Source organism: Cryptotermes secundus, unplaced genomic scaffold (assembly GCF_002891405.2).
Source record: "Cryptotermes secundus unplaced genomic scaffold, Csec_1.0 scaffold400, whole genome shotgun sequence".
Classification (NCBI taxonomy): domain Eukaryota; kingdom Metazoa; phylum Arthropoda; class Insecta; order Blattodea; family Kalotermitidae; genus Cryptotermes; species Cryptotermes secundus.
This window is the reverse complement of record NW_019723908.1, coordinates 2,046,314-2,070,441: the sequence shown is the minus strand read 5'-3', so window position 1 is coordinate 2,070,441 and position 24,128 is coordinate 2,046,314. Positions and strand designations below refer to the sequence as shown.

At 38.8% G+C, this 24,128-nt stretch overlaps 2 protein-coding genes across 6 annotated transcripts in view; both read left to right on the top strand.

The window, feature by feature from the left end:
* The window catches only part of LOC111862078 (kelch domain-containing protein 3), a 15,779-nt gene extending 12,043 nt beyond the window's left edge, over positions 1–3,736 (top strand). For both annotated transcript variants that reach the window (XM_023847168.2, XM_023847167.2), the window contains exons 7-8: positions 2,009–2,087; positions 3,304–3,736. In XM_023847168.2, the coding sequence (XP_023702936.1) occupies positions 2,009–2,087; positions 3,304–3,367 (143 nt within the window). In that variant the 3' untranslated portion in view covers positions 3,368–3,736. The remainder of the gene's footprint in view (positions 1–2,008; positions 2,088–3,303) is intronic.
* A 2,379-nt stretch (positions 3,737–6,115) lies between these two features.
* Positions 6,116–24,128, top strand: part of LOC111862074 (proton-coupled amino acid transporter 4) — a 66,901-nt gene continuing 48,888 nt past the window's right edge. For 2 of the 4 annotated variants that reach the window (XM_023847158.2, XM_023847154.2), the window contains exon 1: positions 6,116–6,655. Coding sequence is in view for 1 of the 4 variants with exons in the window: in XM_023847157.2 (XP_023702925.1) it covers positions 7,019–7,051 (33 nt within the window). In the remaining 3 variants the exon portion in view is untranslated. Of the gene's footprint in view, positions 6,656–6,978; positions 7,052–24,128 lie in introns of those variants that run through there. The other 2 variants (XM_023847157.2, XM_023847155.2) reach the window with 2 other exon arrangements.

The following is a 24,128-nucleotide window of genomic DNA, read 5'->3' as shown; positions in this document are numbered from 1 at the left end:
TGTGTGTGTGACGAATCAAATAAGGAAGCTACTGTGGTGTGTGAAAAACTTTTAGTGAACCGACACTCTGGGTAATTTTAACTATTTGTAATTATTTTAATTAACTGGAACGTGGCTATCTTGGACAAAGTGAAGTTTTGTGTGCTGGTGATTTCTTTTTCTACTATAAATGCCTCTGATGATGGCTCCGTGGTGAGCCGAAACATGTAAGGCAGGTGGTGACGAGGTGGAAAACTTAAAAAAGTGTCACATTTGACGGAAGGAACTTGATTGTTAAGGAGTGAAGACATTTCCACATAGTTTCTCATATATGCATTTCAGATGCTAGAAGGTGTGGCATTATTTTCCTGAATGTACCGCCTATACAGTTTTATTTGGGGAGATGGTCCCCGTTGATCACAACTATAGACTTTGAATATGTTTATGTGTTGCTGACAGGGTTAAATGATATGAATAATAAGTAACAGTAATGGTTATTTTTATATATTAAACTTTCTTTTCATAATGTGTAGTATTATTTATGATAATGTTTGAGCCTTATGTTATAGTGTATGACTCCATGCTCATTCCATTATGTAGTGACAAAATAAACATGAAATTTCACCTCTGTCATCTACCACTTTAGTTAGGCATTGGTTCCATTCCAGTAACATGGTAACTGTAGGTGGTTCATGCAACTTCCTGTGCTGTAGGAGAATCTTCTTCAGAATAGCTGATGCCAATATTGTCTTTCTCTTGCTCCAGAGCAATAACCAGTTTTGCCATCTGCACTTCTCTAAGCCTCTCGCAATCACAAGTGTCAGGAACTGCTGATGTCATTACTGTCTTCCTATGGAGTGGTAATCATCTGTTCCTTCTTCAGTTTTCCCTGTCCTTTCTGATCACAAGCATAAAAAATAACTTTCTTTCCATATATATGGACAAATACCGTCTTAAGTGCAACAATTTTATTATTAACTACAATAAAATTGTTGCACTTAAGATGGTATTTGTCCATATATATTGTGTGAGTGTAACAGGATGCTGAAATATAATATTGTTTCTTTCCATGTTTCACTGCTTCATCTCATGACTGCCACTTTTTCAATCTGCAGAGCATCCGCTGTTGATGGCACCACCTGTGATAAAGAGAAGCAAAGTCCCTCTCTTCTCCTGTCATCACTCAGAACATTTCCACAAATGAATAGCAAACTCTGTACCTTGCGAGTGAATTATTTAATGGCTTGACATACTGATACATACTCTGGCTCTTTAGTCTTCTAACTGTATGTATCAGCATCTGATGTTCAAATGAAGATTGACAACGGAACTGCATTCTTTTGCCGATGCTGGAACCTGGGACATGCACAAGTAGTGCCAGTGGTATCAGTATAGTGACTGGCTATGTGCTGGATAATTGAGGGGTCAGAGTTTGAATCCTAGTAGGGTCGAGAACTTTCTCTTCTCTTTGTTGTCCAGACCAGCTCTGGGGTCCACCCAACATCCTATCAAATGGGTACCTCTTTCCTCGTGGGTAAAGCAGCCAGGACGTGAAGCTGAGCATTCACGTCCAGTTAGTGCTGACATCAGGAAAATGTGGATCTATACACCCACTCTCCCTATGCCTTCATGGCATAGTGCTTAATTAGTTAAGCACAAGGACAACTTTACCTTCTACCTTTACAGTTTCTTAATTATTTCATGAAAGAGGCACAGAATAGATGACCTGTCCTCAGTGTTGCCAATTACAGGAACACTGTACTGGCAATGTTATACTCGTACCTAACTTAGGCTATTCAACCTGAAGCTGGAAGTTAGCAGTGTTACAGTCTTGTAACTCAGTCTCACATGGCATTACAAAGCATCCCTCATCCGCCATTATGTTTGAATCCTAATATAGGTATGGTTAAATTATGAAATCTTTGCAGTTGATGTAGTATTTATTACAATTTTCTACTGAATAACATGTTCTTGTTAGTTGTTTCAAAGTCTTAATAAACATTCTACAACATATTCCTTATATTTCCAGCACCTTCTTTACGTACATTATGCTTGCTTGTGGTAATACAGAATCACCTGGAAGAGACGTGGCTGCCTGAAGATATTAAGTAAGATATATATTTTCTTATGGTAATATTGATTTGATGTTTCTGGTTTCTTATTAAGGCAGCATAACCGGTAATAACCAGTATGTATTATTATAGTATGAAGTAAGGTTCAAAGCAGATATGTAGTTTCTTGTTAGTTGTGTGGTAAACTCCTGTCTAGTCCACGAACTTTCCAATAGCACCTCGTATGTCAATGTGAACAAAACTTTTCTGAAATGTAGTATTTCTCTTGTGTGAGCAGGTGGATGGATTAAAGTGACATTTCTTGCTGTTTTTCAACCTTCCACTCATGTGGCATGGCAAGGACCATGATAGAACGACCTAAGATTTATAACTTAGCCTTTTAAATGTTTTCTTACCATATACAGTAAAAATATATATAAAGAAAATAATATATGTCTCTGTGCAGTTTTATTTCTTTAGTACTGGTTGGTTCTGTTAGCAGTAACATTTATGACAATACGGTGTATATTACCTCTACAATAAATCTACAATAATCTACAATAAATAAATCCACAATAAATCTATGGCTAATAACATGGAGCAGAGAAACTGATGTTTGATCAGCTGGCCAAGAAATTGTCACATTTTATGGAACTTTACCCACAAAAACCCACCACTGTTTTTTTTTTATTGCTAGTGGGGTGGGACTAAGTCCAATGTACTGCGGCCACTTTTGCCCTATTGTACCAGCCCCAGATGATAGGTGCGGGTGATTGTGGAGCAGTTGGTGGAATGAAGATTGTCAGGGGAAACTGAAGTACTCGGAGAAAATGTGCCGCAGCGCCACTTTGTCCACCACAAATCTCACTTGACCAGACCCGGGATCGAACCTGGGCTGCCGCGGTGGGAAGCCAGTGACTAACCGCTTGAGCTGTGGCGTGGTTAAACCCACCACTAACCCTATCCTGAGTCAGATAAATCCAGTTCACAGCTTTGTATGCTGTTTCTTTAAGATCTTTGTCAGTGTTATCGTTTCATCTATACCTAGGACCACCAAATGTCTCCTGACCAAAACTTACTGAACATTCTCATCTCCCCCATTAAATGCTGCACGTCCCATCGACCTCATCCTCTTCGATTTGATTACTGTAATAATATTTGGTGGAGTACAAATTATGGAGACAAGCTTGGTATCTGCAGTAATTAAGGATGGATGCTGTATATTTTTTTCTCAGCAGATTGGCTCACAAAGAATGTATATGATTTGTTTCAGGTTGGAGTTACGTGCAATGACAACGAACAACAGTATAAGTCGTCAGTTGAACAATACAGGATGATGAGCTTCATTTATTGAAATTAACAGATCTTTATTATGTACTATATAAATATAGAGTGGCTCAGAAAGAGCACATACCCATTTTAATAACCAAACTACACTCCACATAAATCAGGAAGGCAGTATTTTGTGTGCACAGGAGGAATGATCATGCCACATGATTCATTATCACTGAGAGGAAAACTCTGAAAACATATTTGTGTGTGGTGTGTATTAGGGTCACCAGATTTTGTATATATATATATATAAAAGGACATGATGTAACTGTAAAACTGTCATCTATGTAAACCCCTCCTCTATTTATTGTGGACATAGCTATTTTGCAACATTGACTAACATAATACTGAATAAACATCTTTTTCTTACATTATATTGAAGTATAGTCATAATGAACTTTTTTAATGGAGAATGCCTATTACATATAACTGTACTATTTCCATAGTCTAATAACTCAACAAATTGTTTTGGGGTTATCAACATAAAGATTTAATAGACTAACAATTTTTTTATTTAGTTTCTAGGTGGTGGGTTTACCTTTTTTATTGTCTTCTGAATTGCTATCAGTGCACAGAGGGATGTGCAAGGAATTTAAATATGGCAATATATGAACACTAATAATATTTCAGTTGTTGCCTTATTTAAGTAATGTGGTGATATTATCTGGACTCAAGGAAGAAATGACAGAGTAAGCAAATTAATCTTGTCTTCCCAGTTACTAAGTACCAGTGTGCTTACAGTGCCAAATCGCCACACGCATATAATGAAGTGGAAGCTGCATACATGATGGATGATTTAATATCCCTAAGCAGAGTTGGTTGTTCTGGGAGATATTTATAGAAGTGAAGGCATAAATAATAGTGTAAATTATAGTGCAACAAAAGAACGTCCTTTATAGCTTTTGTGGTAAAGCGGTTTTCAATATTGGCATAATGACCAGGGAAGAAAAAAAAAAGATATTTTAAGCAACTTGAATGGCGGGCTGCATTACATCTCTTCTGAATTTATTTAACCCACCCATCACTGACACAATTTTGAAATCATTATGAGCATCTTGCATAAAAGTCTTCAAAAACATTTTACATCATCCACTAACACACTCAGTCTCTCAAATATCTATGGTTTAACGTCACTAAGTAGAACAGCATCATTTAAATTCAGTCACATTCATTAAAATAAACTATTTCAGCAAGTACTCAAGACTCCTTATACAAAGAATTAGCTTATTTCACAAAAAGGGTAGCTTCTCTATCCAGTCCTTCACTTTACTTAGGATCTCTCGTGTTTTGGGGGAAAAGAACCCTCCTGTGTCACTGCAGCTGACAAAATGACTGTAACAGTCAAAACTTCCAGTACTGAATTTCTTTCACTTTCAGTTTCCTGAATATTTGTATGGACCATTGGCATTATGGCATGTAAGTGCCACTTCTGCAAACTCGTTTTCAGATAAGTTAAAAATTGTTGGCAGATTGGATTGGGAGAGAAAAAATGAGTTTATGGCAGGAAACATCTGCAGTAATTGTTCCATGGCAGGAAAGCCATGTTGTTCTGCTGTGTGACAGAAACTGTTTGTAATTTTATATTGACTCATTAGAGTCCTAGTACTTAGAGGTGACAGTCCACTGGCGCAGGGTAGGAGAAGTATTGGTAGTGGCAGGGAGAGCTCCAGCATGCCGACAAGTGTGGCGGGGAATGCAGTACATGCGTTCTCAAAAGGAAATAACTTCTTACCTCATTGTGTTGCATAGTGATGGTGGTTTAGTCTCATTGATGTTCACACATCCGATGTTAAGTTTTAAGTGTCGAATGGCAGACTATTATGCGCTATACACTATTATACAGTTTTCACTGTTATATACATGAAGAGTTTATTTACATATTACATGGGTCTATACTAAAGGGGCAACACCGGAAATGTCTGCAGAGATATCGTCTCCACATGCCTGCCCTTCCTCGTCACCACCAGATGAATCGGAGCTATCATCAGAACTCTCGTCACTGTCACCGACAACATGGAAGACGAACTCTCGTCCTGCATCCAAAAGGCCTTCCCTTGCCGTTAATTGTTGCTCAATGTTCCTTACATGTTGGCACCAACATTGCCATTCTTCTGCAGTTATGGAAGCCAATTTTTGGTCTGCCAGTTTAATAACATCATCTTAATGTGGTATTGTTTTGAGCAACCCAATTTTTTACGGTGGCCCATATTAACTCAATTGGGTTGAGTTCTGGGTGATATGGAGGGAGTCATAAAATATTGTGATTGTGTTCTGCAAAGATTCCATCTATTTTATAGGAAAGGTATTTCGGTTTGAGTTGTAGGATCATATTATATATGCGTGAATTCCGCAATGATGAAAAATCGGTGTTATTGAAGGTAATATGTGGAAGGTGATATTTTAGCCAGGATATCATAAAATCTCTTTTTGAATTTGAGTTAGGGGCTCTGTTTAGTTGTACATTATGGTAGGGAGCATTATCAATGACAAGGACAGAATTTGGGGGAAGATTAGGAATAAATCGTTCCTTAACTATTTTTCATAATTGGTGTAGTTCATGTCACTGTGGTAGTCTCCTGTTTTTTGGTGGGATTTGCAGTGGACATAGGCATTAGGGATGAAACCTTGCTCTCCCCCTGGTCATGTATAATGTGTGATCCGTGTTGGCATGACTGGTTACCAGTGATGACTAATGGCGGAAGTAAAATATTGGTTGCAATAGCGTATGTGGGGAAATTCCGAGCTCAGGGCCCTGAGGTCCAAGACCGCCAAGACGTACTGAAGCGTACAGAGAATACATGTTATAGAATATTGGTATGGTGGAGGCCCTTGGTAGGCTTGGTAGGTCGTGTAAATTATTGGAATGGTGAAAGGAATAGTAAGATTCTTGGATAATGGTCAATGGGGAACCAAAAGTTGAGGAAATCCTAATGGGTTCTGATGGTGGTGTATAGCACACAGAATTACTAAATGGCACTTGTAAAACAATTCAGAAAAATTTACTAAGAAATAGTGAGCAACTATTACAATAAGGTTTATTTGTATAAATTTATTTCGTGTCGTTCGTTGTATGCAGATGAAAGAATGTTACCAAAAGTTGGCTACAGTGAAAATTTTGTGCAAATGATGCGCTAGCGAGAAGGCTGTGGTTGAGTGACAGGTAACAGGTGATGGAGTGTTACGTAAAAATAAATAAAACCTACTTCGTAAAATTTAGTTAGACAGTTCATGCAGTCTGATGATATATTCAGAAGAAACAACCCGCACCTATTACATCCACCAGACTGAATAAGGTGAGAAAAATTTTTGATTGAGTTTGGGTGTAGTGATGTGTTATCTTTTTTATTTTTCTCTTGATCGCTATTGGCTTTGGAGGTTATGATAACGCACTTTAGATATTTGTGTTATTGGAATACCCGCATTGTAATATAAAGATCAAATTTGGAAAATTCACAGAATGGAATAGATAATTTTTGTAATGGTCATTTTCTTTCTATAAGTTTCGACCTTCAAGGTTAAGTCATACAGAGCTTCTGCTCAGTTTTAAATTATGCAAAAACATTGCACTTTGTACATTTAAATTTTTACATAGTTTAATGCCGTTTTCTCTTAATATAGCACATCAGACATAAGGCAACGTGCTAAAGAGTGGAATTATGGGAGATCTCACGCCTCTGCAGCCAGTAAAAGTGAATATTTTTTTTTCTGTGTCTTGCATATATATACTTTTGCTGTGATTGCTCTGCATGCATTGACGCAAGTATAAATGTACATTTCTGAAATACAACAGCTCCAGATTGTTATCCCAAGTAGCACACATTAAATTAATTCAGTATGAACACTGCATACGTTTTCTACAAGCTTTTAGAAATTATTATGAACATTCAGACAGGAGTGAGAAATTAATGCTGCCCCCACTAAAAATGTATGGGATTTCATTTTATTTCTTTGATTGGTGGTGCTTAAAAAGATGAGATAAAGGTAAAGTTGTCCCTGTGCTTAACTAATTAAGAACTATATGCCTGAAGATGCATGGGGGAGTGGATGTATGATCACCACCACCATCTGTTTTCATAAAAATTTACCTACAGTAAGGACTTCCAGCTGTCCTCATTTCTCCAGTGGACTTAATGAGTTATATTTTTATTTATTCCTTGGCACTACAACCCCAGTGGGCCTAGACCTACCTCCATGAACTTCTCCGTTCACTTCAGTTTTTATAGATCTTACACATTCGGTAGGACTCCTTGGGTGGGTGATCAGCTCATCGCAAGACCCCTACCTGTACACAAACACAGAAAAACGCACACACAGAAACTAAACATCCATGCCCTGAGTAGGATTCGAACCCACGATCCCGGTTTCCAAGCGAGCGAAGACAGTACATGCCTTAGAGCGCTCGGCTACCGTGAACGGCCAGTGATTATATACTTCAGCATATTCTTATGCTGTTGCATATTTTTAGGCAGTTCTTCAGTATTTGGCTTGTATGTGATTGTTTTGTAGCACCGGAACTCATTTCATTTGTGAGTGAGCTTCTTAAATCTGTTTTAATGCATTTTTGTAATGAAAATAGTAGATAACAAGCTATACTGAAATAAAAATGCATTGTGTCTGATCATCTGTTTTGGTGTTCATAGGGTAATCATGAAGTAGCAATAATATTGTATCTTACATAGAACACAGTTTGGTTAAGTATTGAATTATTGATGCCATTTATTTGCCATTCCTGAAATAAAAAAAAATTGGAACTGAACTTCAAATGATTTCAATTTTGTTAATGGAGTAATATATTCCTCCACACCAAACATGGTAATTGTGGTACCACTACCCAGGTTTTTGTTGGATAATAGCATTTTCTACATCTTGAATGTGGTGGTTATACTGCCATGTCTCACTTCTGTAGAATATGCAAGGAAGTACAGTTTTTGAGTACCTGAATTAAGGACTGACAGTAATATGTCAACGATAATTAATGAAGACAAAGTAGGTGTGCCTGAACTGTATGCCATGAAGATATATTCAGGTGATGCAGAGATAAAGCTCAGTATTAGATGGAAGTGAATGGTCAGCTTCATGCTGTGGTCAATCAATTCAATTGAAAGAACCCCTGAGTACTCCGTTGATAGGTGAGGCTCCAAGCTTGTTTGGTTGTCGTAGCAAAGAAATAAGTCCTGCCTCTGCTGCCTGGAATCAGATCTCAGTTGTCCAGCCTGTAGTCAGCCACTTTACTCACGCAACTGTCTCATCTCATGTAGTATGATATAAGCAAATATGTAATTACATGAACCAGTCAGGGAGTTCAAGAAATTATATGGACCAGAGAAAGAGTGTGTAAAATGAGGAATTTTGTGTTTTTATAGATCATGTAGTATTGTTACAATGGTGAAATATATAAGGTGCACATGAAGTCTTTATTTAAGTGACTACTTAGAAGATGTAGATGTAGATNCCGGGTAACTATGCAAGGCGAATCAACAGCGGTGACGTAACCGGACAGCGTGGCTAGCAACAAGGGTGCCTATTACGTGGCCGTTTTCCCGTATTGTCCGATCGAGGCTACATAGGGAGAAGCGAAGGCTATTCACAGTTCAGTTGTACTGTAACAGTCGCCGAGTTGTACTGAGTTGTACTGAGTTGTACTGAGTCAGTTGTACTGAGACAGTCAGCGAGTCCTGGAGCTACCGCCGAGTTAGCCAGCAACTAGTCAGTTGTATTCTGGCATTTTTCAGTGTACTAATTGTGATACTGCAGATAGCAGTAACCGTAAATCTGTAATTTGGGTGATTGTAAGTGCGAATGTGAAATAAAATTCGCTATATCAAATACGGCGTGAACTTATTTGTCGCGATATACGCCCGATACGCGACAACTGGTGTCAGAAGTGGGATCGGTAACGGAAACACGTTACAATATTAAAATGGTTGTCTCTCATGTAGGTTTTGAAAAATGAACTGGATTGAACTAGATAAGGAGAGTGTCCAGTGATGGATTTCTATGAACATGATGCATTTTTGGGTTCCATAAGAACAAGATATGTTTAAGTGGTTGAATAACTATAAATTTTAGTAGGTTGGTTGGTTAATAAGAAAAGTTTATTGACTTTACAGTAAACAGCAGTTTTTTTCAGCATTAGGAATATTTTATACAACAAGAAGTTCAGGGAAAAACCAATTGCTAACTTTCTTTTCCCTGCTTATTGAGTATTTGGTATGACATTGACTGCATAGAAGCACTGTGTCCAGCAATTCATTTATTGTTGTATGTATATTCATTTCTGTGGGAACTTGTTTACTGAGCTGTTGATTAGCAGTGTTAGGCCCCCCCCTCTCTCTCTCTCTCACACACACACACACACACACAGACAGAGAGAGAGCTAGGTGATCCTGTGAGCCTCATTTTATTTTTTCAAAATATGGAAAGTAGGCTAAAAATATGGTATATTATCAGTATTTGATGATTTTATCTTTCCAATAATTTTGTGTGATTGAAGTAACATTTGTTTCTGGACTTGTTATTTTGGAAATGTACATGCAGTAGCTTTGTTCTTTTTATTAACTATTTAACATCCCAAAAACTATTAGTGGCCAGCATGAGTACCTGTATTTTGATGCATGGAGTCCCCATAATTATTGCAACCTAGAATGTGTCTGTTGTAAATGTTAACCAGTGTCATTTAGAATTAATGAATTATTACAGATGACGGTTTTCAGTATGCTCAGTTTACAATTTGTTGTTGCTGCTGGCACTAGTAATACAAAATTTATAATGGTGGTACTCTTGATGGCTATTCTTATAATGTTTTAGAACATAATGTTCTTAGTATTATATTTTCTGTAAATGAATATCTTGACATTTGTACTCCGAAAAATATATATTTACTACTGAAGTCTTCGTTTTCAATATAAACATGTCTCTTGACAAATAATTCAAAAGATAGATATTTCCATGTTTCCTGAAATAATTGTATCTTTTTACCCCTATAAATTTACCGTTAGAACATGGAAGGGAAAAAATAACTGTAGAGTTTAGAATGGACGAATCTTGAGGACAAAACCTACAACTATGTGAGAAAGGAAGACACTTACTCAGTTGGGCCCCTTAGAAAGAGCTAATCTCAGTCACTTGACCAGTTGCTGAAATGTTGTGTCCTCTATTACTTAGAGTGTCCTCTGTTACCTAGAATTCTGGATGATGGAAAAAGTCCAAAATCCGAATAATTCTGTGTGTCATCCACCATCGTCAGAACCCTTTAGAATGAAATATAGTGTATGAAGTTTCATGTGTAAGGTTCTGTGAAAACCTTTCAGTTGTTTCAAGAATTATTAGGGCACACAGACATATGATTATAATGGAGGCATAATCACATATTTACATATGAATAAGGAAATTGGGGATCCCTATGCTTCCTTAAGCATTTTTAACCTTGGCCTTATGTGGATGTGAGTGGTCAGTTTTCACAGTCAGCTGCTTTACCCTGAGAACCAGGAGTTCCCATTGAATACAAGGGTGGGTGGGCCCCAGAGCCATTCTTGACGTGGCTATGAAGAAACCGTTCCATTCCAAGCCAGAAATCAAACCCTAGTTGACCAACTACATAGTCACTATATTGACTTAGCTGTCCCATCACACAAATGAGGAATGTAAGCTAAGAAACAGCATGTGGCAAGCTCCAAAGGACTGATGAATAGTGGGGATGTAAAATATGTAAAGAAACACAAAGAAAAATAATTTTAAAAAGTTGAAACTTCTTGGAATTATTGATTTGTTTGGCTGGCTGATTAACCAGTTCTTCAACATTGTCTCTTAAAGGGTGCCATTTTCAGTGATGTAACATCATATAGTCCATTGAAAGTCAGTTCAAGTTTCAAAGGAACATATAGCCTCCATCTTCAAGGTCGATTAAGCTGAGCAAGATAGCAGCGTGAAATCAGGTGGCAATCACTCAGCTTGTCACCTGCTTTCACGCTTATATCTTTCTCAGTTTATTCGGTCCTGAAAATGAAGGTGATATGTTCCTCTGAAACCTAGGTTGAATTTCAGAAGACTGCATGGCATTATATCCCAGATAGGGACCAGTGGAGGGCTCTTGTGAACACGGTAATGAACCTTCGGGTTCCATAAAATGCTGGGAAATTCTTAAGTAGCTGCAGATTTGGCAGCTCCTCCAGAAGTGAAGCTGACTGAATTGTATAATGACATCAGGCTAAAGAAGTGTTTGTAAACATATTGTGAGTAATCTTTTTTTTTCTCTCTCATAAATGGCCTTGGAAAGTGAGTCACACCAGTTACTAAGTGTTTGGTGCACTTATGAGTCAGAAAAGAAAGTCAAAAGGAAGCATATGTGGCATGTTTTTATGTCACATTACAGCTTAACTCTTTAAGCCATATGTCAGGCACAGTTCAACAATCTTAAAATTGCAACAAAATTAAAAAATGTAGTAAGAGGAGAGAAAAGAGGGATATAAATAAATTAATTAATTTGATGTTAGTAGTTGGTTATGTGTTTAAGGATGTGGTCTAAATATGTGGAAGGCTCTTTTCACTATTGACCAAAGTTATACTGTGGAATGTCATAGTAGTCCTCAGAGATGGACATCTGATAGTGTTAGATGGGGAGCATCTATAGGGTAGAAACATTTTATTCCTCTGGAAATGAAGTACCCTGAAAAAGTCATTTTGTGTATGAACATAAACAGTGTCCCAGGATAGAAACATTTCCAGATACATTCACAGTTTTGCAGTCAATCTTGGAATGGGTACAAGGAAACTAAAAAACTCTCACTGGCACTTAGAAGTCCCGTGCCTCACACATGTACATTCATTTTTCAGGCTACTTTATAGTAGGATAAATGAGATCTATGTATTTTGCTGTACATCCAACCCTGGCCCCACTGATAAAATAGAGCAAGTTTTTGCCAAATATGGTGTGTAACATTCTTTCAGTATTGTGTATTGTAATCCAGTGAATAATATATCTTAAATTCAGTTGGCTGTTGTTAATTATTGGTGAATTATGAATTGCACAATAGCAGATCACCATAAGCAGACTGTGTGGCTCGTCTGAGTTCATATGTTATCTGAAGTTCAAAAGGTTATTTACATGAGGAATGCAGTTTGATAAATAACATTATGAGTATTGAATGGGTTATTGAGTAATATGTTACTGACATGTCATAAAGAATGTTGAAGGACAAGTAATTGTTGGAGGTTGGGAGCAAGTGTCACATGATGGTATATCAGTTGTGGTGCACTGGTTATTCTTGTTTGTGTGTTGGAGATCCTGTGTTCAAGTCTCTGGCTTTGGCATATGCTGTTGTGACTACAGTGTTTCATAATTTTTGTCAGTCCTTGTAGGCATATACTGGGGCGCATCCTTAAAACAGATCATATGCTCGTCCTTTTAGATCCTGCTCAGTTCATTATTTGTGGTCATCCTGCCATTTGATAGTATATTATCTGTTTAGTTTATTATTCATAATTAAATAATCCAAGCATCTCGTCATGTGGGAGCCAGGATAGCATGGTCGATGTAGTGACTGGCTATGGGTTGGATGGCCAACGAGGGGTTGGAGTTCAAGTCCCAGTAGGGGCAAGAGTTTTCTCTCTACATGTCTTTCAGACAGGTTCTGGTGCCCACCCAGCCTCATATTCAGTGGGTACTAGGGGTTCTCTCCCTGGGGGTTAAAGTAGCTGGGGTGTGAAGCTGACCACTCACCTCCAACTAGTGTAGAGGTAGAGAATACATGGATTTGTACATCTGCTCCCCCGTAGGTCTTCCTGGTGTAGTTAGTTGAGCACAGTTACTTTACCTCTTAAGTATTTGTCATGTATCATCTTGACTGTTGACATATTAGTAAATTAATAAAGATAAAATTAAATATCATGTCAAATAATATGTGCTCGTTAAATATTTACATGACTGGCAAATAATCCATAAAAAAAGTAGGGCGTTATTGAAAAGTTATTGTATGATGGAAATTCGAAAAGTGAAGGCCGTTTTATTTTGCATTCTTATTATGTCTCCAAAAAGAGAAATTGATGGCACTATTTTTCAGTGTAATTGCCCTGCCTCTCCAGACACTTTTTACATTAGTCCAGCAGCTTCTAGATGCTGTCTGAGAAGAACATTCTCCCTTGTTTGTGAAGCCAAGTGAACACCCTTGAGAAAATCAGAATCCTTGTATTGCTTTTTAGCAGCCCAAAAATGGGATAATAACATGGGGCTCGTTTCAGACCTTTCAGTAGATGACGGAGAAAGTCATGTTTAAGTTCTTGAACCATTGTGGCCAAAAATCTAATCACAGCATATCACTTGTAACTGTTGCGGCATGTTTACACTATGGCTGTAGGAAACACACTAATCATACCAACAGTCCGTGTCATCTCTAAACTTGGCTTAATATACAGTATCTTTCAAGATATTGACATGTACTTAGAGTTTAAGTTATGTGTGACTCTTTTAATTTACTCTCTAATATTTTACAAATTTCACTGATACAGTTGTGTGTATTGTGTTCTTTGTGTGAAGTGCCTAAAAGAAAGACATAATAGAAAAGTTATCTCTGTCCCTCTCTCTATGTATTTTGTCTGTCAGGACGCAGAATATATTTTAATTACATTTGATGTGTATAGTCTGCATTAAAAGTTATATTAATTTTATATTGATCTCTATTGATTATTGTAATTTTTGTTTTACATGAAACACAATTGTGTGAAAGCTCTGAAATTATGCAGTTTTGGTCATTATATGAATGAATTGTTGAGAATTAACACAGCACATGAATGTAGGTTATGTAGTAGGTCATGAGCAAGCAGCAGAAAGTGTCTGTTTAGAGAGGTTCAGTAAAATCATGTTTCGAGCTTTAACCATGTCATCCCTGCGAATAGCATAAGGCATATCAGAGGTACCTCAAACCTCCTGATGCCATTAGTCATCTCGGTAGTAGGCATTAATAGGAAATAAACTCTGGGAAATGTAACTTTGAAGACATTGTTAGAATGAGGTTTACACATATTTTAATTTGTCTGTCAATACTGTTAAGAACTTCCTCATTGACATGATTGATATATTTTTTCCCTGAGCATGAAACTGTTGTATTACTGCACTGTGTAGAATTAATAACAGATGCACTCTTTCCTGTAGTGCCTATAAGTTGGTGAATAGCAACAATATTGTAGTTTTAATATGCATGGATCATGTCCCCCCCTTTTTTTTTGTAACAAATAACCAAACTGTACTGTTTCTGAATAATGGCATGGTAAAGTTTTATATATACAGGGTGTTTCACGACTTAGGGCATAACTGCAGGAGGTGATTTCCTAGGTCTTTGTGATCAAAAAAGTTCATATAAACATGTGTCCGATTTTGGACGGTTACAGAGTTATGACTGTTTTAAACTCAGAATAGAAGGTAACGATTACTGACAAGAAATGGAACAAAATAATAAACCAGCATAATACATGATACTTTTAAAGTATGACTGTAAAGTTAACTTCGTGAAATTACCTTTAATTTGAATTTATTGGTGCTAAAGCTGATTTTCGAGAATGCCACCGCCGGCCGCAACACAGGCTGCCGCTCGGTTGTGAACCGCGCCGGACATACCATCCCACCACTCCTTACTTAGCTCTCAAGTGTCGAGATAACGAGAACGCTCTGTCTGTAGCTGGTTAAAAATAGCGACCCGCCAGATGACAGACGCGGTTCACACGAGGGCGTGTACGCGAATGAAAAGACGGTCATAACTCCGTAACCGTCCAAAATCGGACACATGTTTATATGAACTTTTTTGATCAGAAAGACGTAGGAAATCGCCTCCTGCAGTTAAGCCCTAAAGTCGTAAACATCCTGTATATCTATTCTAATTAGGAATGGCTTTCTCTGGAATCAGGTAACCTATAACAAATAGGATTCCTGCAATAATATTTTCAGTTTATCGTTGATTTCAACGTGATGTTCTGTGATATGACCGAAAGTAGGTACATAGAACATAGATGTTACTAAGGTCTATAATTTTTGCAAGTTCTCTGACGTAAGTATATTGTTACCGTGCAATGCAGACTGCACGAATGTCTAGGTTTTTCATTGCCATTGTGTAGTGACTAAACATGGCTCTTATAGGCTTTCTGGTTTACTCTTATCATGAGTGTGTCTGTTACACAGTACATTCTGTTCTTATCAGTTTGTACAGATGTTTTCACATATGCCAGAACATTATTCCTTTGCTGACAGCCATAAAAGTGAAACATATTTAGTGAATGTAAACTTCTTGCATGTGTACTGTATATTTATGTATTCTAAGAGAAGAATCACATTACAGTTGGCATAATCTGCGCTATCATGTAGAGCAGCATAAAGTAGCAAAATGATCTAGGGCAGTATTAGTACAAACAAATTACAGTTTGTCAAATTTTGGTGTTAATAAGTTTCAGTTAATATTTGGGATATTTTTATAAAATACTCTTACCGACTGGCACCAGTTGTGAACGTGCAGTAGAATCAACTGCATTGCAGTGCCGAAGGAATAGATTAAGGCTAGTGGGGTGGGACTAAGTCCCTTGTACTGCGGCCACTTCTGGCCTATTGTACCAGCCCCAGATGGTAGGTGAGGGTGATTGTGGAGCAATTGGTGGGATGAAGATTGGCAGAGGAAACCGAAGTACTCGGAGAAAACCTGCCCCAGCGCCACTTTGTCCACCACAAATCTCACTTGACCAGACCCGGGATCGAACCCGGGCCGCCGCGGTGGGAGAAGGAATAGATTACTCACATTCCTCTGGAATCCTGTTAGGAAGCTGCATGTGTGTCCCCATCAGTGTTCTAGTAATTCAGTTACAGTTATAAATATCTGGAAGTTCCGTATGAATATGGCAGTTTTCCATCTTGTGAGTTCCTAATCTGTTGATTGTAATTGATTAATTTAACTTGTTGCAATGTTGTGAACACGTATCAGCAACACTAGTCCATCCATTGTCCCTGAGCCATGAAAATTTATGTTGGAATCCATATATTGCTTCCTGTATATTTATATCTAGATTGAGATGAATGCTCAGCTTTACGCTCTGGCTGCATTACACTCGGTAATAATAAGTCCAAGATACCCATTGGACAGAAGGTTGTAGGGGCAACAGCCGGTCTGGACGTGATGGCGAAGAGAAACAGTGCCTACCCCTTCTGATAGTACTAGCGATATGAAAATCTACAAGGTTCAGGCCTTCACAATCCTGAAACAAATCATCCAATGGAGATAATGATTTGAATACTTCGTATGATATTTTCGTAATCCCTCGCTGACTGGTTCGTTTAATTTCAGATTATGGTTACGCTTTCTTTTCGTGGATTACTTAAGGACAATTTCTGAGAAGTAGTGGGTCTGGAACGGGGTCCACTCAACCTCATGATGTTAATTGAGGAGCTATTTCAAGGAAACAGCGGCTCCGGTCTAGAAAACCGAAATTAACGGCCGTGGGGATTCGTTGCGCTGACCACGCGACACCCTCTATCCGCAACAGTTAGCACTAAACTTCGCCGACAAGCGGCCGTCGCTCGGTCGGTATAGTTCGCTTGCGGACTAGAATCACGGATTTTTCTTTTCGGTATCGAGACTATATAGCGTCGGATGGTAGGATGGAGTGAATGATGAATTGGGAAGGATTTGGAAGGAAGCGGTTATGACCCAATGGAGGAACAATCTCAGCATTTCCCTGGGGACTGAGTAAGAGAACGAAAACATCAGGCTAGCCGGTGTCCTAGCGTAGGTTCGCACACAGCACCTCCCGAATAGGAGTCTGAAACATTACCTCTATACTGGCCTGTCCGGTGGCTATCCCTTTTTAAGGAGTGATGATAATTGTGAGGTGCAGGGCAACTGCGCAGTTGTAAATCTGCCCAAAAGTAAGACATGCCACCATGTCGTTAGTACGAACAGAAACTGACGTCACTGAAACAAGATTTAAACTCGTGTGTTAATTTGCAGACATTGGTCTCGATGTAATTAATTGGTGATAAGTCAGTTATATCGCAGATTGTGAAATGTGGCAAATGTCTTAGAGTATACAGTATGCCCTGTTAGTTATACATACCCACTTAAAAATTAGCGCATGGTTCTTTTATTCAAGTCTTTATTCTTGCTATCGTCTTGTATGACGACGTTTATGCTTCTTCCGAACTTTTCCATTTTATTTGTACTGGGAAGACCAAGGCGTAGGTGGGTGAACAATATTAAAATGGACCTTAGACAGGATGGAATGATATTGACTGGATTGATCTGGCTCAGGATAAGGACAAGTGGAGGGCTCTTGTGAACACGGTAATGAACCTTCGGGTTCCATAAAATGCTGGGAAATTCTTGAGTAGCTGCAGAATTGGCGGCTTCTCAAGAAGGGCTCAGCTCCATGAGTAAGTAAGTAAGTAAGTTAGTATAATTTGTTATTTACTTCTTTTTGTTTATCTCTCCCGTCAAAACTACTGGAAACGAACGTAATAGAATTTAAGTGGCCAAAATAATGTTCCCTTGCCCAGTATTTTTTCTTTATGTCTTCATTTCTCCGCATTACCGGTAATAAAAGTCCCATCCTTTATGCATGTTTTATCTTTGCATCTTTTCTTGTTATAGCTGAAGTTCAGTATTCGAGGAGAGCACAGGTAAAACCATGTAATTTTTAACTGCTCTTATCAATTTAACGCATTACCACCACTCTGTACAATACATTAACCTTTGCAGTGAGATTTGATAGCTTTTTAGGAGCCATATTAGAAATGTAGCCGAGCGGTCTAAGGCATGCAATGTCTTCGCTCGCTCAGAAGCCGGGATCGTAGGTTCGAGTCCCACTCAGGGCACGGATGTTTAGTGTTTGTGTGTGTGCGTTCCTCTATGTTTGTGTCCAGGTAGAGACCTTACGACGAGCTGAACACCCGACCTACCGAATGTATAATATCTAGTAAACCTAAGTGAAACGGAGAGTTTCATGAAGGCAAGCCAAGGCCAAAATTGGGGCTTTGGCGCCAAAGGGAAAAAAAATTAGAAATGTAAAAACTAAAGTTGTCCTTTTTCAAAGTAGCGCGCGTTGAAAGCATAGAGGGATCGTGAAGTTACGTTCCATGCATTATAAATTTTAACATAATTTATAGGTAAGTGGTAATCTTCATGTTTTTGCCGTTTTGCCGCTACCGAATCACATTCTCCCTCCTGATACTCATTGGATGGGAGGTTAGACGGGGGCCCAGACCCGAGCTGGACTTTGTGGCGGAGTGAAATGTTCCACTACCCGGAATCGAACCTCAGTCTTCCATCATGTACCCAATCACCGTTCCTGGTTGCGACCCTATTACGCTTCAAATGTACATTAAATGAAATGTACGCAAACATATAGGCCTGTATCAGTAAGGTACTTATTTTGGTGCGAGACATTGTTTTGCCTCCGTGTACGAGTACATACAATAAGGGTGTTTAATCAACTGCTGTCATACACCTATAGACAAACATTATGTTATATTTCCATGACACCAAGGGCAATGCTTACAGAAATGTTACATTAAGAAAAAATGCCTAAAGAGTAGGCCAAGAATTCATGCTTTTCGTCCAGAATTACAGGAGAAACCAAACCAAGAACATTGATATGGGGGGACATGTAGCATGCGTGGAGAAAAGAGGAAATGCATATATGTACATTTTTATGTAATATCTCACGGGAAGAAAACACTTTGGAGATTAATAATGGAATAGTATTGACATGAATTTTAAGAAGTTACGCAGATGTAAACTGGATTGAACTCAGAAATGGTCTGAGTTACGAGATTTTATGGTGACTGTAACAAACGTTAAAGGAATTCTCACTTACTCATGGAGCTGAGCCCTTCTTGAGAAGCCGCCAATTGCGCAGCTACTCAAGAATTTCCTACCATTTTATGGAACCCGACGGTTCATTACCGTGTTCACAAGAGCTCTCCACTGGTACATATCCTGAGCCAGATCAGTCCAATCCATACCATCCAATCCTATCTCTCTACCCATTTTAATATTGTCCACCCACGTACGCCTTGGTCTTCCCAGTGGTCTCTTTCCTTCTGGCTTTCCCACCAATATCCTATACGCATTCCTCGTCTCCACCATTCATGCTACATGACCTGCCCACATCAACCTCCTTGACTTGCTCATTCTAATTATACTTGGAGAAGAGTACAAGTTATGAAGCTCCTCATTATGCAGTTTTCTCCAACCTCCTGTCACTTCATCTCTCTTCGGTCCAAATATTCTCAACACCCTGTTCTCAAACACCCTCGGTCTATGTTCCTGCATTAATGACTGAACCAAAGTTTCACGCTTATACAGAACCACAGGCAAAATTATAGTTTTATATATTCTGATTTTTATGTTTTTAGACAGCAGACGAGAAGACAAAAGGTTCTGGACTGAATGGTAGCAAGCATTACCCGAATTCAATCTCCTCTTAATTTCCTCCTGAATCAGGTTTTGGTTTGTTATAGTTATTCCCAAATATCTGAACTGTGCCACATTTTCAAAGAATCTGTTAGCTGTCTTTATGTCATCATTTTTCCCTGCATTTTGGTGCCGAGACAGCAACATATACTTAGTTTTCTCTGTGTTTACTTTTAGACCAACCTCCTTACTAGTGGTTCTAATGCAGAAATGTTGAAGATCAGCTGAATAAGTATTAACTGCTCTGAACATATTATGGAGTTATGTAACATTAAGTAGGTAATTGATGCGTGATGCATAAGGAGATAAGATAACCGTGTTGTAACCTGGCTTCTGCATTTCATAAGAAAATTACGGATTATGCTTGCGTGCATATGTCCCTGCAAAACGGCATTAATGTAAGTATAGTGCCACTGGTAAACACCCCCTCTGCATACTTCTTAGCTTAAATTATCAGTGATACCAGCATAACCGCCCCGCGAAAATCTGAGGTGGGAGCAACACTGTGGCCACTTACTATAGAATTCTGAGATTCTGCATCTTAGCATTGATATTTCTTGAAAATCAGTTATTTTTTTTAAATGGCTCTACAGAAACAAACGTTATTACATAGAAAGTCTTATTAACTCGTTGGTTTGATCATAACGGTTTTTTTAATTCGCTTAGTGGAGGGTGGAGTCCAACTGGGTCCACTCGTCACGGCGACCCCTGATTGGCGTATTGTACCCCGCCCCGGGTGATTATGATGATGGAGAATTTCGTGGACTGAAGATTGGCAGGGGAAACCGAAGTACTCGGAGAAAACCTGCCCCACCGCAACTTTGTCCACCACAAATCCCACTTGACCAGACCGGGGATCGAACCCTGCCCGCCGCGGTGGGAAGCCAGCGACTGACCGCTTGAGCTATGGCGCGGCCGATCATAACGGTTAGTAATATGTAAACACTGATGTGGTACGACGTATGAACATAACGTATAAATTTATACGAAACACTTAAATTTAAAGTTATAGGCATGGTTATCGTACAAATTTTGGATGCTAGTATAACAACTTTTTTGTATTGGCAACAATGAACAACATTAAATTCTCTACAAAGATAAGTGTTGCCGAATGTACCAGACTAGCGTTTGCTAAATAGCAAAAACGTTTTAACTTAAGACAAAAGGCCGCGCCATAGCTCAAGCGGTTAGTCGCTGGCTTCCCATCGCGGCAGCCCGGGGTCGATCCCAGGTCTGGTCAAGTGGGATTTGTGGTGGACAGAGTGGCGCTGGGGCAGGTTTTCTCCGAGTACTTCGGTTCCCCTGCCAATCTTCATTCCACCAATTGCTCCACAATCACCCTCACCTATCATCTGGGGCTGGTACAATAGGCCAGAAGTGGCCGCAGTTCAAGGGACTAAGTCCCTAAGTCCCACCCCACTAACAATAAAAGAAAACAATAACAATAATAACTTAAGACAAATTATATTCTGAGGGAGACGTCCCGTTCTTGGCATTGGAAAGATTAAAACGAAACGTCTGAAGTTCGTTTTCAGAACTCAGAAGCTTTGTGACGTAAATCTCGTGTGAAACAGACATGTTATGAAAGTATCCGACCTCTTTGGTAATAAACAGAGCAGAGGTTATGCTTATTTTTAAACAGTCGCAATTGATACACCGTTTTGACCTTGAATCTAATTTTGGTTAGCGGTTTGTCGTGTTCGCAACAAAAATGTAGTAAAAATGCGCCTTTCAGCTTCGCTGTATACGTTTTTGTCTGTCTTACGAAAAATATGCGTACGTTAAAATCTTATTAAGGGAATTTTTGTCTCAGTGTCCATTAAAGAATCGAATAAAGGAGTTCATAAGCCCTAGTTTCTGGACGCTGTAGCGTCGAATCTGATGATGGCTCTGAGTGATGATTTGGAAAGGACGTGGTTGGAAGCCGTTGCGGTCTGCTTTAAGGCAAGCATGCAATCCCAGAATTTTCCTGGAAATACTAATAACAATTCTTGGGGTAGTTTATCTTCATGGCAAGAATGAAACTCTTGAAGTTTCCAGATTCAAAGCTGAAGTGGGAACCACTACTCTATAACTTTCGGTCAGAACGTGTCAGCGGTCATCTAGTTACCGTAACACTAGCAGGAGATGAAGAAGAGCCGAGCTTGACTCAGTACTGTCATCTTAATACGGAATTTAAATACTGTCACGTGTATGGGTGACTGTAGGGGTGTTGTGGATTGGTGAATGGATTTATTGACCACTTATACGCACGACTCGGAACTACAAGCACTTACAGCGCTATCGCTGATTTCCAAACTTTACAGTGTTTTCACAATTCGTTGCTTGGTAACAGCTCTCAACAGTGGAGAGTCTTCACCTTCTGTGTTCACATCGTTACTGTTACTGCGAATATCCCATAACCGAACTGTCAACTGAACTATAGCTTCATCTTCTCAGCCTCGCTTGCAGAACCCAACTCTCAAATAACTGGGTCGCCCCAATTGTCTTCCTTATAACCCATTTGCACCGACCTAGTAGAAAACACCGTTTCAAACAGTAACTGTTTTGTTTCGTGCATATTCGTTGTCGCGGGAACGTGTTTTTATCGATCCGTTGCCTAGAAACGAGTTGCATAACACAGTTGTTTATTCGGCTATCTCGCGGTCATTGTATAGCAACGGCTCTGCATGCTACAATATTTATTTATTCATTTACAGCCCCTCACATGTAACTGTACGCCGTTTATGCAAGGATAGCTTACCACTTGAGAAAGAGGTTAGTAGAGGACTTGCCGAAGATCATTGTTGTGTGTTAACTTGTCATACGCAGGCACGGTTCTGAAATTGCCCTTCTCAGAGTCGAATGAAGAATTTCTTGGAAGAACCTGGAGCTCACTTTCCTTTGAACACTTCTGTTTTTGTAATGGTTTGCTGAAAATACGTATAAGTTAGTATTTGTACAAGTTATTATTTTATTTCAGGTGGATTTTTTGCTGAAATATGTTTTCATTAAAATATCACCAGTTTCAGTTTACGTTGTTTCAGAATCACATTGAAAATGCTTTAAATTTATTATTATTATTATTATTATTTATTTTTAACTGCAAATTAGTTTTTACCCGGTGGTAGTGGTACTACAGTAAGACAACACACAAATAACACATCACACAAAATAGCACAGCACACAAAACTACACAAACAATAAAGGACACACTACACACAATGAGTACAATGCAAATACAATTACAGCTACAACAGATACAATTACAACTACAATTATATAAATTAATATTAATAAAAATGAGCGGACTATACACTAAACAGTAACAGTCAACTGATGCGCTCACATTTCAACATGACCTTCCCTTCATTCCACTTCACTTCACTTCACTTCACTTCACTTCACTTCACTTCACTTCACTTCACTTCACTTCACCGCATTTTTGGATGATTTCCCCCACAGCAGAAGGAGAAATACAAGTTAAAGCGCTCTGCATATTCTATGATGTACTAATTTTTGCGATAATATGCTTTTTTGAGCATATTTGTAGAAGTTCTGATTAAGGTCCACGTAAAGTAAGGGTTTGATTGGATCGATATTGATCAAATTTCGTCTGACAGCTTTAATGTTAACTGCCCTACCAGATAGCATCGACATTCGGTACATAACATTTTCATTATGCCTCCATTTAGTGCCCTTTGTGTAGCGATTATGCAGAAAGCATCAAGATGAAGGTGTTCAGTGACATATTAATAGTATCCAGTCGTTAATACATGTGTAAAAACCAATTGATGGAGTTTCGTGAAACTCACACCTGTAGATGGTTTCTGTGCTACTGGGGTCTAGTTGGATCAAAGGATGGACATGCGCATCCCTTTAATATCAGACGCTACTGCTCCGAATAATGCGTAGAATGACTATTGAGATTGATCTATGTTACATTGACCCAGTAAATGTATCAGACTTATCGGCACATAAATATCTTTTCTTCTTACTACATAAAGTGCCTGAACATGTTAGGAGACACAGACATGCACAGAGGGAGGGGAGGCAAGCTGCGGCCAATAAAAAGTCAGGACAATGCTCAGGTCATAGACAGCCAACCCCAGTCACAATAAAGATAGATCAAAAACAACTGGAGAATGTGAAATGTTTTAAATATTTGGGTAGCTTGTTAACAGATGATGGAAGGTGTACTAGTGAAATTAAATCCAGGATTGCCATGGCAAAAGCTGCATTTAGCAAGAAGAAGAATCTTTTTACCAGCAAATTGGACTTAAATTTGAGGAAGAAACTAGTGAAATGCTACATTTGGAGCATAGCTCTGTATGGGGCTGAAACA